The sequence below is a fragment of the Cornus florida genome, unplaced genomic scaffold (genome assembly GCF_030987335.1).
Source record: "Cornus florida cultivar Cherokee Brave unplaced genomic scaffold, ASM3098733v1 CherokeeBrave_3.0.0_Hap2_Chr04, whole genome shotgun sequence".
Taxonomy (NCBI): Eukaryota; Viridiplantae; Streptophyta; class Magnoliopsida; order Cornales; family Cornaceae; genus Cornus; species Cornus florida.
In genome coordinates, this window is record NW_026775574.1 from 57689906 (window position 1) to 57703505 (window position 13600).

At 37.0% G+C, this 13600-nt stretch overlaps 2 protein-coding genes across 2 annotated transcripts; one reads left to right on the top strand and one right to left on the bottom strand.

Annotated features, from left to right (window-relative positions):
- Positions 1–782: 782 nt before the first annotated feature.
- Positions 783–7285, top strand: LOC132303311 (mechanosensitive ion channel protein 6-like). The gene is made up of 5 exons (XM_059800529.1): positions 783–2733; positions 5494–5617; positions 5803–6096; positions 6192–6394; positions 6737–7285. Exons 1-5 carry the CDS (start codon positions 1205–1207, stop codon positions 7023–7025), a joined length of 2439 nt encoding a protein of 812 aa, XP_059656512.1. The 5' UTR covers positions 783–1204; the 3' UTR covers positions 7026–7285.
- A 371-nt stretch (positions 7286–7656) lies between these two features.
- On the bottom strand, positions 7657–12489 carry LOC132303312 (glyceraldehyde-3-phosphate dehydrogenase A, chloroplastic). Its single transcript, XM_059800530.1, has 5 exons — positions 12323–12489; positions 12051–12170; positions 10228–10538; positions 9083–9327; positions 7657–8471 (listed from the first exon to the last, which is right to left on the bottom strand). Exons 1-5 carry the CDS (start codon positions 12362–12364, stop codon positions 7969–7971), a joined length of 1221 nt encoding a protein of 406 aa, XP_059656513.1. The 5' UTR covers positions 12365–12489; the 3' UTR covers positions 7657–7968.
- Positions 12490–13600: the final 1111 nt, after the last annotated feature.

A 13600-nucleotide genomic window follows, 5' to 3' on the forward strand; every position in this document is an offset into this window, starting at 1 on the left:
CATAAGCTTTAACATTATTCAGGATATGAAGAAATAGTACTCGTCACATCCTGAATCATCTGTGAAAGTACTCCGGTGGATATGTGCAATTCATGTCCAAGTAGTCTTTCATTAGTTGACGGCGGTTTCCCTCTCGATCACGATAAATGTACTGCCTCTTACGCGGTTTAAAAACTTGCTCTACTATTTTCTGGGTTCACTGAATTCAAAATCTCACGAAAGGCGTCTTGATTACGTTGAATCATCGAACTTGACAAAGGAAAAAATCGTGATGAGGAAGCCACTGAAATTTTGAGATTAAAAGATATGTGAATTGATATTTTACTAGAAAAAGTTGAGATAAATGTAATGATGATGAGATGAACAAATGGTTGTTTATATAACATGAAAAATATAATCGTTAGGAAAAAGTTAAAAAATCAATTTTATTTTAAATTTTAAAATATTAAAATTTTTAAAGAGCAAAAATACATCATTAAAATACATGCCATAATTAATATTTGAAGATTCTAAAACGCGGTCACGATTACGAAAAAATACTGACCGATCTCTTAAAAAATACTAACGCGGTAGAGACAGCCTAAATCTGAAAAGCTTATTCAAAATGCTCTAACACGACTTTGATTTTACCGCTACGCCTTTCTTACTGACGTTCAAAAATTCTCCCGCTTCTTAGGTAAATAGCAGTATTCTCTCTATTTTATCTTATTCTTCTGGGAAACAGAACTGACAGTACAGTTGAGCACCAACAACTCAGCAAAAGCACATGTTGAATGGCAATTGGAAAGCTTCGATTTCAGACATCCCAATATCTTGAACAACTACAACTACTTTCTTTGACTAATATATACATAGTATATATATGTGTCACAATTTACAACTATATTAGGATGGAAGTAGTTTGTATATTTTTATCAAAAAAAGAAAAAAAGTAGTGTGTATATATATATATACCTCTTAAGTGTGTCTCTCCACCAAACCCATTCCATCTTATTTGGCACTAATTGCGCTGTTATAAAAATAGTATATATATAAATTCTTTTTTTCTTTCTTTATTTTGGTTGAACGAATCATCTGGACAACTCAGAAAACAAGAGTTGTTTAATGGACAAGCTCAGGCAATCCCTCAGATCACAAGCTGAACTTCTGATCAGCAAAACGACCAAAAGATCACCTACTTGTTTTGCACCAAAACCACCATCACATGGCCCAATCCGTCGATTCCGGCGACCGTGGAGACGTGGTCCTCAAAATCAACGGCAAAGAAGTTCCCAGAGAGACTAAATATGATCACCACCTCACATCAAAGTCACCGTCCAATAGTACTAATGGCGGCCACAAGAGTGCTAACAAGAAATGCAGAGACTCTAGCTACGGTTTCGATTTCGTTGCCAATTCTTCTTCACCTTCCTCAAAATCACAATGTTCGCCTTCCTTGTCCAGAATTGGTGAGAGTCCAAGTTTCGCCCAAGTCTCCCCCAAAGGGGTTAGGGTTTCGTTCAATGAAGTCACCCACACCGAACGACGCTCCAATGGCAGCGGAAGAGAAGGAGAAGACGAGTGTGTTATGGGCAATAATAGTTCAAACTCCTCATTTCGGCAAAAATCGAGCTTGTTGAGGACGAAATCGAAGTCGAGGCTGATGGACCCACCAGAGGAAGATCAGAGGTCTCAGAGAGCAGTACTGTTGGGGAAAGGTAGTCCTGAAGTTGATGAAGATGACCCTTTCTTGGATGATCAAGATTTGCCTGAAGAGTACAAAAAGTTGATGAATTTCAGTACACTGACTGTGCTTCAGTTGGTAAGTTTGATTTTGATTATAGCAGCCTTGATTTGTAGCCTTTTAATTCCGAAATTCAGGAGGGTAACACTGTTCGAACTTCATCTGTGGAAGTGGGAGCTGATGGTGTTGGTTTTGATCTGTGGTCGATTGGTGTCTGGCTGGGGGATTAGGGTGGTTGTTTTCTTTATTGAGCGCAATTTCCTATTGCGGAAAAGGGTTCTTTATTTTGTGTATGGGTTGAAGAATGCTGTCCAGAATTGTATTTGGTTGGCCTTGGTTTTGATAGCTTGGTACTGTATTTTCAACAAAAAGGTTGAGAGGGTGACTGATGGACAAGTCTTGCCATATGTGACCAAGATTTGGGTGTGTCTTTTGGTGGGTACCTTGATTTGGCTCCTCAAAACGTTGCTGGTCAAGGTTCTTGCTTCGTCTTTCCATGTGAGCACGTTTTTCGATCGGATTCAGGAGTCTTTGTTTAATCAGTATGTGATCGAGACGCTCTCTGGTGCTCCGTTGATCGAAATTCAGCAGGAACAGGAGGAGGAGGAGAGGGTCATGGCTGAAGTTCAGGAGTTTCAAAATGCAGGTGCTACAATGCCTGCTGACCTCAGGGATAATGTTTTTTCGAGGATTGGGAATGTGATAGGGAGTGGAAGACACCAAAAGAGCCCCAGGTCTGAGAAGAGTCCCAGGATTTCTAGTATTATGTCCAATAAGCAAGATGAAAGGATCACAATTGACCACTTGCACAGGCTGAATCAGAAGAACATTTCAGCTTGGAATATGAAGAGGTTGATGAATATAGTTCGGAAGGGGGTCCTATCGACTTTGGATGAGAGCATAAAAGATTCAAATGGTGAGGATGAGTCTTCAGTGGAGATCACAAGTGAATTCCAGGCGAAAGCTGCAGCGAAGAAGATATTCTGCAATGTGGCTAAGCCAGGGTCCAAGTAAGTTCTTAAGTACATTTCCACTTAGTTGATTGGTTGAGGCATGCCCTTCATTATTAATTTTTTTTTATAAAATTCATTCATGCATTTGTAAGCTATAATATATGTGTAAAGCATTAAACAAAAAAGCATAATATGTAATGTATAAATACCTCGATCCATTTACGTCAGTTGTAGGTGTCGATTAACACGTGGCAAAAGTCAAGAGCAATCCCCATATGACAGACAACCATTGCCTACCTGGCTCTCTAAAAAATCGAAGGAAAACCTTGGCATTGTGTTAGGTCATCAAACGTCGAATGTGCAAACCCTCGAGTTCTATGAAAACCCCAATAGCCACGTCAGGTAATCAAACATCGAGAATACAATCCTTGAGTTTAGAACAAACACGAGGACCCTACTAGGTCGTCAAGTATTGAGGTTGTGACCTTCGAGTCCAACCTTGATGTAGTGCCATGTCCTCAAACCTTAGGGCGCAGTCCTCAACCCTAAACAAAACCCTGACATAGCGTTAGGTACTCTTCAAACCTCACGACAGTCCTCGAGTCCAAACAAAACCCTAGTAGCATGCTAGGTCATTGAGTCTTGAGACCATCGTTATCGAGCCAGAGTAGTTGAGTGCAAGAGAGCAAGACAAAGGTAGGGCCTTCTCGAGCGCTCACTTACGGGACACTTAGAAGGATTTTGAATTGTAGGATGAGAAGTCAGAGTTTTCCTAGCATAAACTATAGGCCCACCAAAGGGATGGTGAACCATGTGGCTTGACAAAGGCCCTTACAATCACAATTAATATTCTGATAAGAGCCATAAGCGCTGAATGTATTTAATGTTTGCATTAAGAAAACACACCACGCTAATAAGACGCATGATTAAGGAGGGATTCGACCTCCTAGGTGTCTAAACTCTAAAGTCATTATTGCCTATCGAGATAGGTCTTGGGTGTTGACTAAGCTCATTGAGGACCATTGGGTATTACCTAATACCCTCAGACTATAAATTTGACTATTAGAGCAAGCATTAAAGGGTGAGTGAAAGCTTACACACTCATATACGTACAGAGGCAAACATTTCTACCTTCACATGAAGATTCCATTGGCTAGTATATTTCTTCTCCTTCATCTATATCATTTTTGTGCCCCTCATATTTGTGTATTGATATCTCCATTTATTAATTAAATTTTAGTGCTCTAGTAAACAACCCTAGAACAGCAAACTTGTAGAGGTCAACCCACAAGTTGAGATCGATATTGGTTCAGTGGGATGAACAATGCAACCTAGAAAGCTAGCCAAACGAGGAAACCAGTTTCTCTTAGCATTTTGCATACGTAAAACTCTGAGACCTATAAAACTCTCAGATCTGTTGTTTCATAAGTGTACATAATTGAGGTGAAATATGCAACTTTATAGACAGGGAGATAACCAGTTTCTGTTGCTTAATTCCACCTTCTTAGGAGAAAAATAAAAACACTTCCCTCGTGAACCAATTACAAAAATGATAAAGTTACAAAATCCTATCATTACCAATCGGATATCTACTACTAAACCATTACATAATGACAGTATATCATGTGTCCAAGTCATGTGGGCCTTAAAAAATCTTACAGGATTATATTCATACACTAGGAAGCACGGACACTCCAAAATGGGCGAAGAATCCGTGTACGACACGTGTCGGACACGGACAAGCGTTGGACACGTCCCGACACATGTCGGACACGCCAAAAAACGTGTTTGGAATTTTTTTATTTTTTTTAATTTTCGGACACGGCTTTTAGACATCTCAGACACGACTTGGACACACTTTTCTGGAATTTTTTTTTAATGCTGATATGTTCTATTTTTTGTTTTGTACTACCCTTTTGGTATTGTAAATGGTAAAAGTCCTAGGTCAAATGATGGATGGGAATAGATGATAGTACACTGACTTGTTTTTGTATCTTTTTTGGGGACAAGCCTTTAGGTTTTTGTGAATATTAAGTGATAATGGTAAAGTCCTGAATGTTAATAGTCCTTTCTGTCTATGCTTTTGTATTTGGAGTAAAGTTGCAATGATGATTAAATGATACTAGATATTATTCTAATGTCTTGTTTTTTATTTGATTTTATAACTACGCAACATTGTTCTTTTATAGTTTATTAGTTATGAGTTATGATTTGTATTTTTTTTCATTGTGAGGTTGATGAAAAATAATAACACTCAGTAATTTTTAAAGTACTATATACACACACACACACACACACACATATACTATTCGCCGTGTCTGTGTCCTAATTTTTTTTGGATTTGCCGTGTCGCTGTGTCCGTGTCGTGTCGTGTCCGTGTCCCGTATCCGTGTCCGTGAATAGTGATGACGGGCTTAACGAGCAACATAAGTTGTTCAATAATGATCTAATCCCTTTTTCATGTACTTGAGAAATACCTGCATCATTGGGTTGATGGAAATTTAAACTAGTACATGCAGAGAGGAAAATCACTTTGGGCTAGAAATCTCACTGCGCGTTGTATTTGATTCTATATTTACAAACAGAGCTAATATATCACATCTATAATTCAGGAATATAGAATAGAAACTGATAGGGACTCAGATAAATTAGCAGTTAGTGCTGAAACTTCTGTGACCATACTGTAAAATTTGGTCACCATTTATATGTTCTATGCAATTACTTTTTGCTTTTATGTGTTCCCTCTTTATTCTGGTACCGCATTTCTTTGCATTTATTTTCCAAGGTAAGCCTTAGTAGTTTGTTCTTTTATACCAGATCAATCTACCTTGAGGATCTGATGCGCTTTTTGAGAGAGGATGAAGCCTTGAAGACCATGTGTCTGTTCGAAGGAGCAAGTGAAAGCAGGGGAATCAGCAAGCAAGCTCTTAAGAATTGGGTGGTAAATGATATCTTAAATTTTTTCCTTTTTCTAGGATCTTTTATGAATGACTTGGTCTAAGGTTAAAAAGTATGTTGTTCTACTCAATTTTAAAGTATGATGCATTTTATTAAGTAGAATGTTGTGCTAGTATGTGGTTGAATATCTGACAAACATGAGGCTATTTCAACTATTTCCTTTCTCAGGTTAATGTATTCCGAGAACGGAGAGCCCTTGCATTGTCTCTCAATGATACAAAAACAGCTGTAAACAAACTCCATCATATGTTGAATGTCGTCGTAGCAATCATCACAGTGGTTATCTGGCTTCTTATACTTGAAGTTACAACTACCCATTTCTTTATCTTTTTAAGCTCCCAACTTCTTCTGGTGGTGTTCATATTTGGAAACACATGCAAGACAACATTCGAGGCAATCATTTTCTTATTTGTAATGCACCCATTTGATGTAGGAGATCGTTGTGAACTGGAAGGAGTTCAGGTAGAACATATATATATATGAATATGAAGTTATGATTGTATTCCTTTTGTATTCTTGCTTATGTAGATCCTAACTTCTTTTTGTTTGGGTCTCAGATGGTAGTTGAGGAGATGAATATATTAACTACAGTTTTCTTGAGGTACGATAATCAGAAGATTATATATCCAAACAGTGTTCTAGCTACCATGCCCATCAGTAATTACTACCGTAGTCCAGATATGGGAGATGCAATTGATTTCTGTATCCACATTTCAACTCCAATGGAAAAGATTAGCACGATGAAAGAGAGGATAACAGGGTATGTAGAGAGGCACATCTTCTTTCTCTTGGTAAATTTTCCCCTTTTCAGTTTATGCAGCAACAGCAAAAGGCTTGCCTTTGTATGTCCTGAGGTGAATATATACATAATGGGAAAACACAGAGAATTTAAAGGAGTAATGGTGGAACAAAGCAACATTAATATTCCTTTGCTTAATATATATATATATATATATATATATATATATATATATATATATAGTGTCCTGCTTCGTTCAGTTTCCTCAGAACAATTTTCTGTTTTCTGAGAATTGAAGACTAGAAAACTGTACAAAAATATTTACCAACAGAGATCCTAATATGTTATTTGTTTGAGTTGCAGATATATCGAAAACAAGAGTGATCACTGGTACCCAGCTCCGATGATAGTTATGAGGGACGTGGAGGACATGAACAGGCTAAAATTCTCGGTTTGGCTTTCCCACCGGATGAATCACCAGGACATGGGTGAGAGGTGGGTTCGGAGAGCTGCTCTGGTCGAGGAGATGGTCAAAGTGTTCAGGGAGCTCGATATCCAGTACCGGATGCTGCCCCTAGACGTGAATGTGCACAATATGCCAGTTTTGACATCAAACAGAGTTCCCTCTACCTGGACAACATGTGCCAGTTGATCACATATCGAGTATCATAAGCTGCTTCTAAAATATGCACTAATGGCATTGTACAATTGCCTACTGCTCCAGAAGGGACTCAAGTATCAGGAGAGGTATGAGTTTAACTAAAACAATTGCGGGATTTAAATAGTAGGATCTGAGTGTACTTGGGCCCCACCTAAGTGCATCCAAGGAATCTCGTTCTGTTCCCTTTCGGTAATCTATCTACGGAGTATTACTTTTTCTATTTTATGTAACATAAATAAAATGTAGTGCAACATGTATTTTGCCCACTATGAGTTTGTGTTTGTTCTCAATTCTGTCATGCATATGTGACATGGTTGGAAATGTGTCTGATACGGCTAGGGAGTGCCCTGGAGCTTCAATATTTTCTTCTTATCGTTGGACACAACGGGAATGTGAAAGAGCCGAGTTGAGAATATGGAAAATTACAGAAACATGAACTCCCCATTTTTCACCTAAAGTCAAAGTCGAAAAACTCAGAGGAGGTGGGCTAATTTTCCATATATATGCGTACATATATCTCGAGAATATATACATCACACATGCTTCAATATTTCCAAAACTAAACTGACAAACAGGAGAATTGCTTCACCTATCCTCATGAAATCAGCTGTAAAACACTTACTATCCAAGAAATATGCACTTTTATTAGGTTCTCAGTACTAATGACACAGAAGTCTAGCTTTCGAAACACTTCAAGAGGAACCAGCAGTCCAAATTATAGCCAAATTTAAATCATATTCAACTCTTAGACCTACTACAGCTTCCGTGGTTTTAGAATAATTTGTAACCTCATGAGGACCTTCTGTTCGAAAGCTGAGATTTCAAAACAAGCGAAAATGTTTTTACATTCTCATTGCGAATTCCAACAAAAAGTAAAATCTATAAAAGAAAGGGTGGTAGGGAGAGATGAATTCGACGAATGGTAGAATCAAAATCACTTCCAGTTGTTCGCGACAATGTCAGCCAAATCAACCACTCTTTGTGAATAACCCCACTCGTTGTCATACCAAGCAATCACCTTAACCATGTCGTCTCCCATAACCATGGTGAGTGATGAGTCAACCGTTGATGACACGTCACTGCATCTGAAGTCCACGGAAACAAGTGGCTCGTCACACACAGATAGGATCCCAAGCAGCTCCTTTTCAGAAGAATCCCTAAATGCAGCATTCACCTCCTCTGCAAATGTCTTCTTTGTAACCTGAACAACAAGGTCCACGACTGAGACGTTAGGTGTAGGCACCCGGAGGGCAATGCCATTGAGCTTTCCTTTAAGGGAGGGAAGAACAAGAGCCACAGCCTTCGCAGCACCAGTTGACGTCGGGACTATGTTGAGAGCGGCTGCTCTAGCGCGTCTAAGGTCCCTGTGGCTGGCATCAAGAAGCCTCTGGTCTCCGGTGTAGGAATGAGTGGTCGTCATGGTACCCTTTATGATTCCTATTATGTCATATTTCAACCGCGTCAACATTAACACACATTTTCGTTAACTGATATTGACGCTCATAAATGGACCTCTAACATATCAAATAAGCATGTTGGAGAAAGCCTTAACATGAAAACATATAGACATTAGGAACAGATAGTCTGTGCCTACAATGAGTACCCTGTTGAACGTTATAAATGATCAACAAGTGTAGGATGACATCCCACCGATAATATTTTTGTAGAATTTAGTTTTGAATCATTCCTAACATCTTTGAATGACTCTCGATAAGGCAACAAATTTGATATAGATCCTCAGAGTCTAAGAATTTTTAAAGCAACATGTGGCCATCCATTGATCATATAAATTTACAGTTTTTCTTGCCTAAATGGATTGGCTCATTAGCAAGATGAGAATCAAACATAATGAAATTGTGCATATATTGGACCTGTTCAAATAAATTTTCACTCTACTGGTTTCTCATGCTCAATCAGCAAAGATCATCTTAGATTGATCATCTAACTAATCAAGAATTGGCTCACATATTAAATGGATACAAATGAAATTGAAGGAACGGAATGAAATAACAGGAAATAATTATTCGGAATAGAGGAAGATGTGTTACCAAATTTCTGGTCAAGGACCTTGACAAAAGGGGCAAGGCAGTTTGTGGTGCAAGAGGCATTGCTGATAATGGGCTCGGCCGGGTTGTAGGCATCGGCATTGACACCAACCACATAGGTGGGAATGTCACCTTTCCCTGGAGCTGTGATGAGCACCTTCTTGGCCCCTGCCTCTATGTGCTTCCCTGCACCTTCACGGTCCACAAACACCCCTGTCCCTTCTATTACGAGATCGATACCCATTTCCCTATAACATTACACAGTTCATCAAAGAACAAGCACCATTAATATATAAATATATACAATATAACTATGCAAATACAATTACAATTAAATAAAGGATTTATTGCACAAAATTTCCCGAACTAGAAAATTCAAGGACTAAAAGTAACTTTACTAAACTATTGAAAGCTTCCCACCAAGGGCTATACCCTACTTCTAAATGGTTGTGACTAATTCACCCCAGAAAGGCCCAAAAATAAAAATAAAAACTATTGCAAGCTTGCAAAGATTATCACATTATCAAATTGCCCTTTAAGGGTAATTGTATAAAACCTTCAAGTTTTTAAAAGATAGGATGAGCCTAGTTCGAATAGCTCGTCGTTAACTCCCAAAGTAGAGGGTTTGAGGGTTCAAGTAGAAAATGGATTTGTGAGAGATAGTGTGTTCAAGTTCCTATTAGCACAAACAAAATGTGTGAATTATTTGACAGAAAAACAATAAAAGAAACTTTTTGTAAGCTTGCAAATAAAGCTAATAGTGTCACAAAGATTATCAAATTACCATTAAAGTTAATTACATAAAATCTTTTAAACTATTAAAGATTGGTACGTCAGCTACTTATACATCATAAAGTTTTATGCAATTAACCCAAAAGTGTGCACATTTTAGTATAGGCGATATAGCATACAAATGCTTAAGAAGATACCTTCCCCTTTGAAAGCAAGGATTTAATATATATATATATATTCCCGCAAGAAACTATCAGAATTTGAACCCTCACCTAATTAAGCAAGCTGAATTTTATGCAATTAACTCATAAAAAAAAAAAAAAAAAAAAAAAAAAAAAAAAAAAAAAAAAAAAAAAAAGCCTATAATATGTGTGTGTGAGAGGTATAAATGTGCATATATTGAAAATGTAACTTACTTCCAGGGGAGGTTGAGGGGGTTGCGGCTAGAGACGACTTTGATAGGTTTGCCATCGACAGAGATGACATCGTCGCCGACCGGCTTGACATCGGCGTCGAAGATGCCGAGGGTGGAGTCATACTTGAGGAGATGGGAGGCCTGCTTGACACCTCCGGTGTCATTGATGGCAATGACATCAAGAGGGGAGTCCTTCCTGCCGTGCCAACACCTCAAGAAGTTCCTTCCGATTCTTCCGAAGCCATTGATGGCCACCTTCAGCTTCGCCTCCACAACGCCTCTCCTGTATGTGTCGCTGTTCTTCACGCCAACCTATCGATCAACAGTCAACCTCATTACCAAATTCACATACCATAATTCCTATTTACTATCTGATATATATACACACTTGTAGTGCGGTGTACTGGAGAGTGGTGAAATCAAACCAGCAGATTTATTGCTGAGTTTAATTTCAGTAGCCTCTGGTACATACGGGCCAGAGGGTTTTGAATCGTTTGAATTTTGGGTTTTAATGGAATTTTTGGAAAAAAAAAAAAAAAAAAAAAAAAAAAAACTTCGTATAAAATAATAAAAAGAAATATATTAATCGAAAAGGACACGTTCACTGTTTTAACTAAAATAACACTAATAGATTCTCAACCCTAATATATAAATTCTCAATGCAAAAAAAAAATAAAAAAATAAAAATTTTATTGTAAAATAGTAATATGGCAATCAATAAGCAGTACTCCTCCGTGTCAGAAGATTAAATACTTATTAAATATAAGAAAAAGAAAAGAAAAAAAATTAGAATATAATTCAAAAAACTAAATTTAAATTTTTTTAAAGAAAATTAAATGAATTTAAAGAGTAAAAGAAAAAAGAAATAAATTTTTTTTTTAAAATAATATTTTTAGGGATTATTATATAATTGTTTCATATATATATATATATATAAAATAAAAATTTAACATATATGATGGGCAGAACCATGCGAGGGAGCACATGCCCGGCCCCGACTTAGTCCTTAGCTTATGGACAAACTCACAAGAGTACGTGAGAGAGAGCGATCTTTAACGAAAAAATATTGTGGAAGGCAATTGAAATTTTTTTATCTAATATGACAGATCCAAAATTTTTTAAATATATAATTTTAAAAAGCAAATCAGTAGGTAAAATTGAAAATACAAAAAAATTCAGTGGAGGAAAATTCGCCCACTGAGCCCATCATAGGTAATTTAAATGGTGGAGAATTCCTCTCTAACCCTCTTCTATGTGTTTTTTTTTTTTTTTTTTCCGAGTAATAACCCTCTTCTATGTTATTACTTCTAATATTGTCATATTTGTGTCTTTAGTACATAGCCTCTTTAAATTATTTTATCTCGGTTACAATGCACATCAACACTACTACAAAAATTATATAGAAAATTCTAATTTGTTTTCTTCTCTATAGAAAATTCTAATTGAAAGAGGCCAAAATGATTTCATCCCAGCTCATAGTTTTGCAAATTAGGAGAGATGCAGAAGTATCTAGTCTTATTCCTAGAAGCGCCAATAAACATATACAATAAAATTTTAAAAAATATATAAAAATAAATAAAAACTCGTCTGATTTAATTTAATTTAATTTTTTTTGGTAATTTAAACTCACTTGACCACAATTTGGGATATATATCAGTCTATATAGAATCCAATAGGACTAGAAATTGCCTTGTATGAGTAGGCTTTTCTAAGCAACCAGTTTCTAACAACAAATGAGTCTTAATTAGCTTTGTGAATATTTAACAAATAGTATTATTTGTAATGTATCAGAAATTTAATAAGATACAGATTTGAAACACTCACAGCGGAGGTCTGGAAGGCAACAACAGAGAGCAAGTCGTCGTGGGTTCTACGAGAAAATGGGAAGGAGGTAGAAGATGAAGTCCGGAGGCCAGCAAATTCGGAGAACCCTTTACTGTTCCCCTGCACTTGCACAAGTTTCGTCAAATTTTAGCATCACCCATTATGTAAAATCGATTTTAAAAGCCATTTTGTTCGCATACATAACACGAACTAAACACGTTTAATTTGGATCGAAAAAAGAAAAGTACTAGTAATTATGGATGTATAATGACCTGAAATGATGAATTAACTATGGAGAGAGCAGCCGAGGCCATGGCTTAGTTTTGGTGTCACTGCCACCAGCAGAGTCAGTGTGCAGCTGTAGCGGCAGTTAGATAAAGGAGGTGGATAAATGGGATGTGGGGAGGGACAAAATCTGGAAGAGGATGAGATTATTGATAGCCTCTCACTCAATGTATGGCTGTGGTTTTGTTTATTTCCTCCCACCACCATCAATTCCTTTGCCTCCAACTCTCCATAACTATAAGTCCAACTATGTCCGTGTTTTTTACAGTTGGGCCTGGCTTTTGCAATTTAATGGGCCTTTCTCTCCCTATCTGTGTGTGTGTGTATATATATATATACATAGTTACATGCACAATGTTTGTTATTTTTTGTTGAGTAATATTATCACTCATTTGACTTTTTACGATGTAAATAAACTCTTTCAATGTAATGGTTAAATAAATAAAGTTGCTACGAGAGGATTCTCATAATAACATGATTGTTTTTAGTTACTTAAAAATTCACACCCCACCTCACCTCACAGATGTACATTATGAATTTGAACGCCTCACCTTCTTTTTGAAGTAGGAAAGGTTGTACGAGTTGGGCTACTAGACCAGTGGACACACCACCTCCACAAATCCCTGTTGTGAAATTCGAACCCCCACATCCGCTTTGAAGGAGTAAATATTATGGGATTTGAATTCCTGTTGGAAATATTATACGAGATGGGCAATGAACCAGTGGCATGTACCAAGATAGGTTTATAGAGTAGAAAATGAGATTTAGTTCCTGAGATGTCTCTATGGCTAATATTGACATTTTAAAGGGTTCTCAATTGTTGGAATGAGATAAATCTTCCCTTCAATCATCACACCATCACACGTAAAGATGAAGCCTAAGTTGTATGCAAAAACCACAATAAGACTGTGATTTACAATTTTTCAATTAAAATTTTATTTTGCTTTAGCGTATACATATATATATTTTGCATATTTTTTATTTTCTTGCTATGCCTCGCCTGTTTCCTCAGTCTTGGAAACTGGATATCCATATTCCACGCCTCTAAATGGCAGAAAAATGTATGGTCCCAAAATCTAGACATGTCACCTCATATCCATATATATTCCATGTGTATTGAGTAAAAACATTGCTATGTAGGTACCATCAATTATTATTATTGTTATTATTGATAATTCACATTCTACACCCTTTCACTCTCCCAATTCTAGTCAGTGTAAACTTTTTGTCATTATTAACCAAAGTATTTATTAGAACTGATTGAC

Excerpts from the sequence above, each read along its gene's own strand:
- LOC132303311 (XM_059800529.1), top strand. The coding sequence starts at position 1,205 with ATGGCCCAATCCGTCGATTCCGGCGACCGTGGAGACGTGGTCCTCAAA. Across the intron at positions 6,097-6,191 it reads GTGAACTGGAAGGAGTTCAG|ATGGTAGTTGAGGAGATGAA; the intron begins GTAGAACATATA and ends TTTGGGTCTCAG. Across the intron at positions 6,395-6,736 it reads ATGAAAGAGAGGATAACAGG|ATATATCGAAAACAAGAGTG; the intron begins GTATGTAGAGAG and ends TTTGAGTTGCAG.
- LOC132303312 (XM_059800530.1), bottom strand. The coding sequence starts at position 12,364 with ATGGCCTCGGCTGCTCTCTCCATAGTTAATTCATCATTTCAG. Across the intron at positions 12,171-12,322 it reads TAGTTAATTCATCATTTCAG|GGGAACAGTAAAGGGTTCTC; the intron begins GTCATTATACAT and ends GTGCAAGTGCAG. Across the intron at positions 8,472-9,082 it reads GGTCCTTGACCAGAAATTTG|GAATCATAAAGGGTACCATG; the intron begins GTAACACATCTT and ends ATGACATAATAG.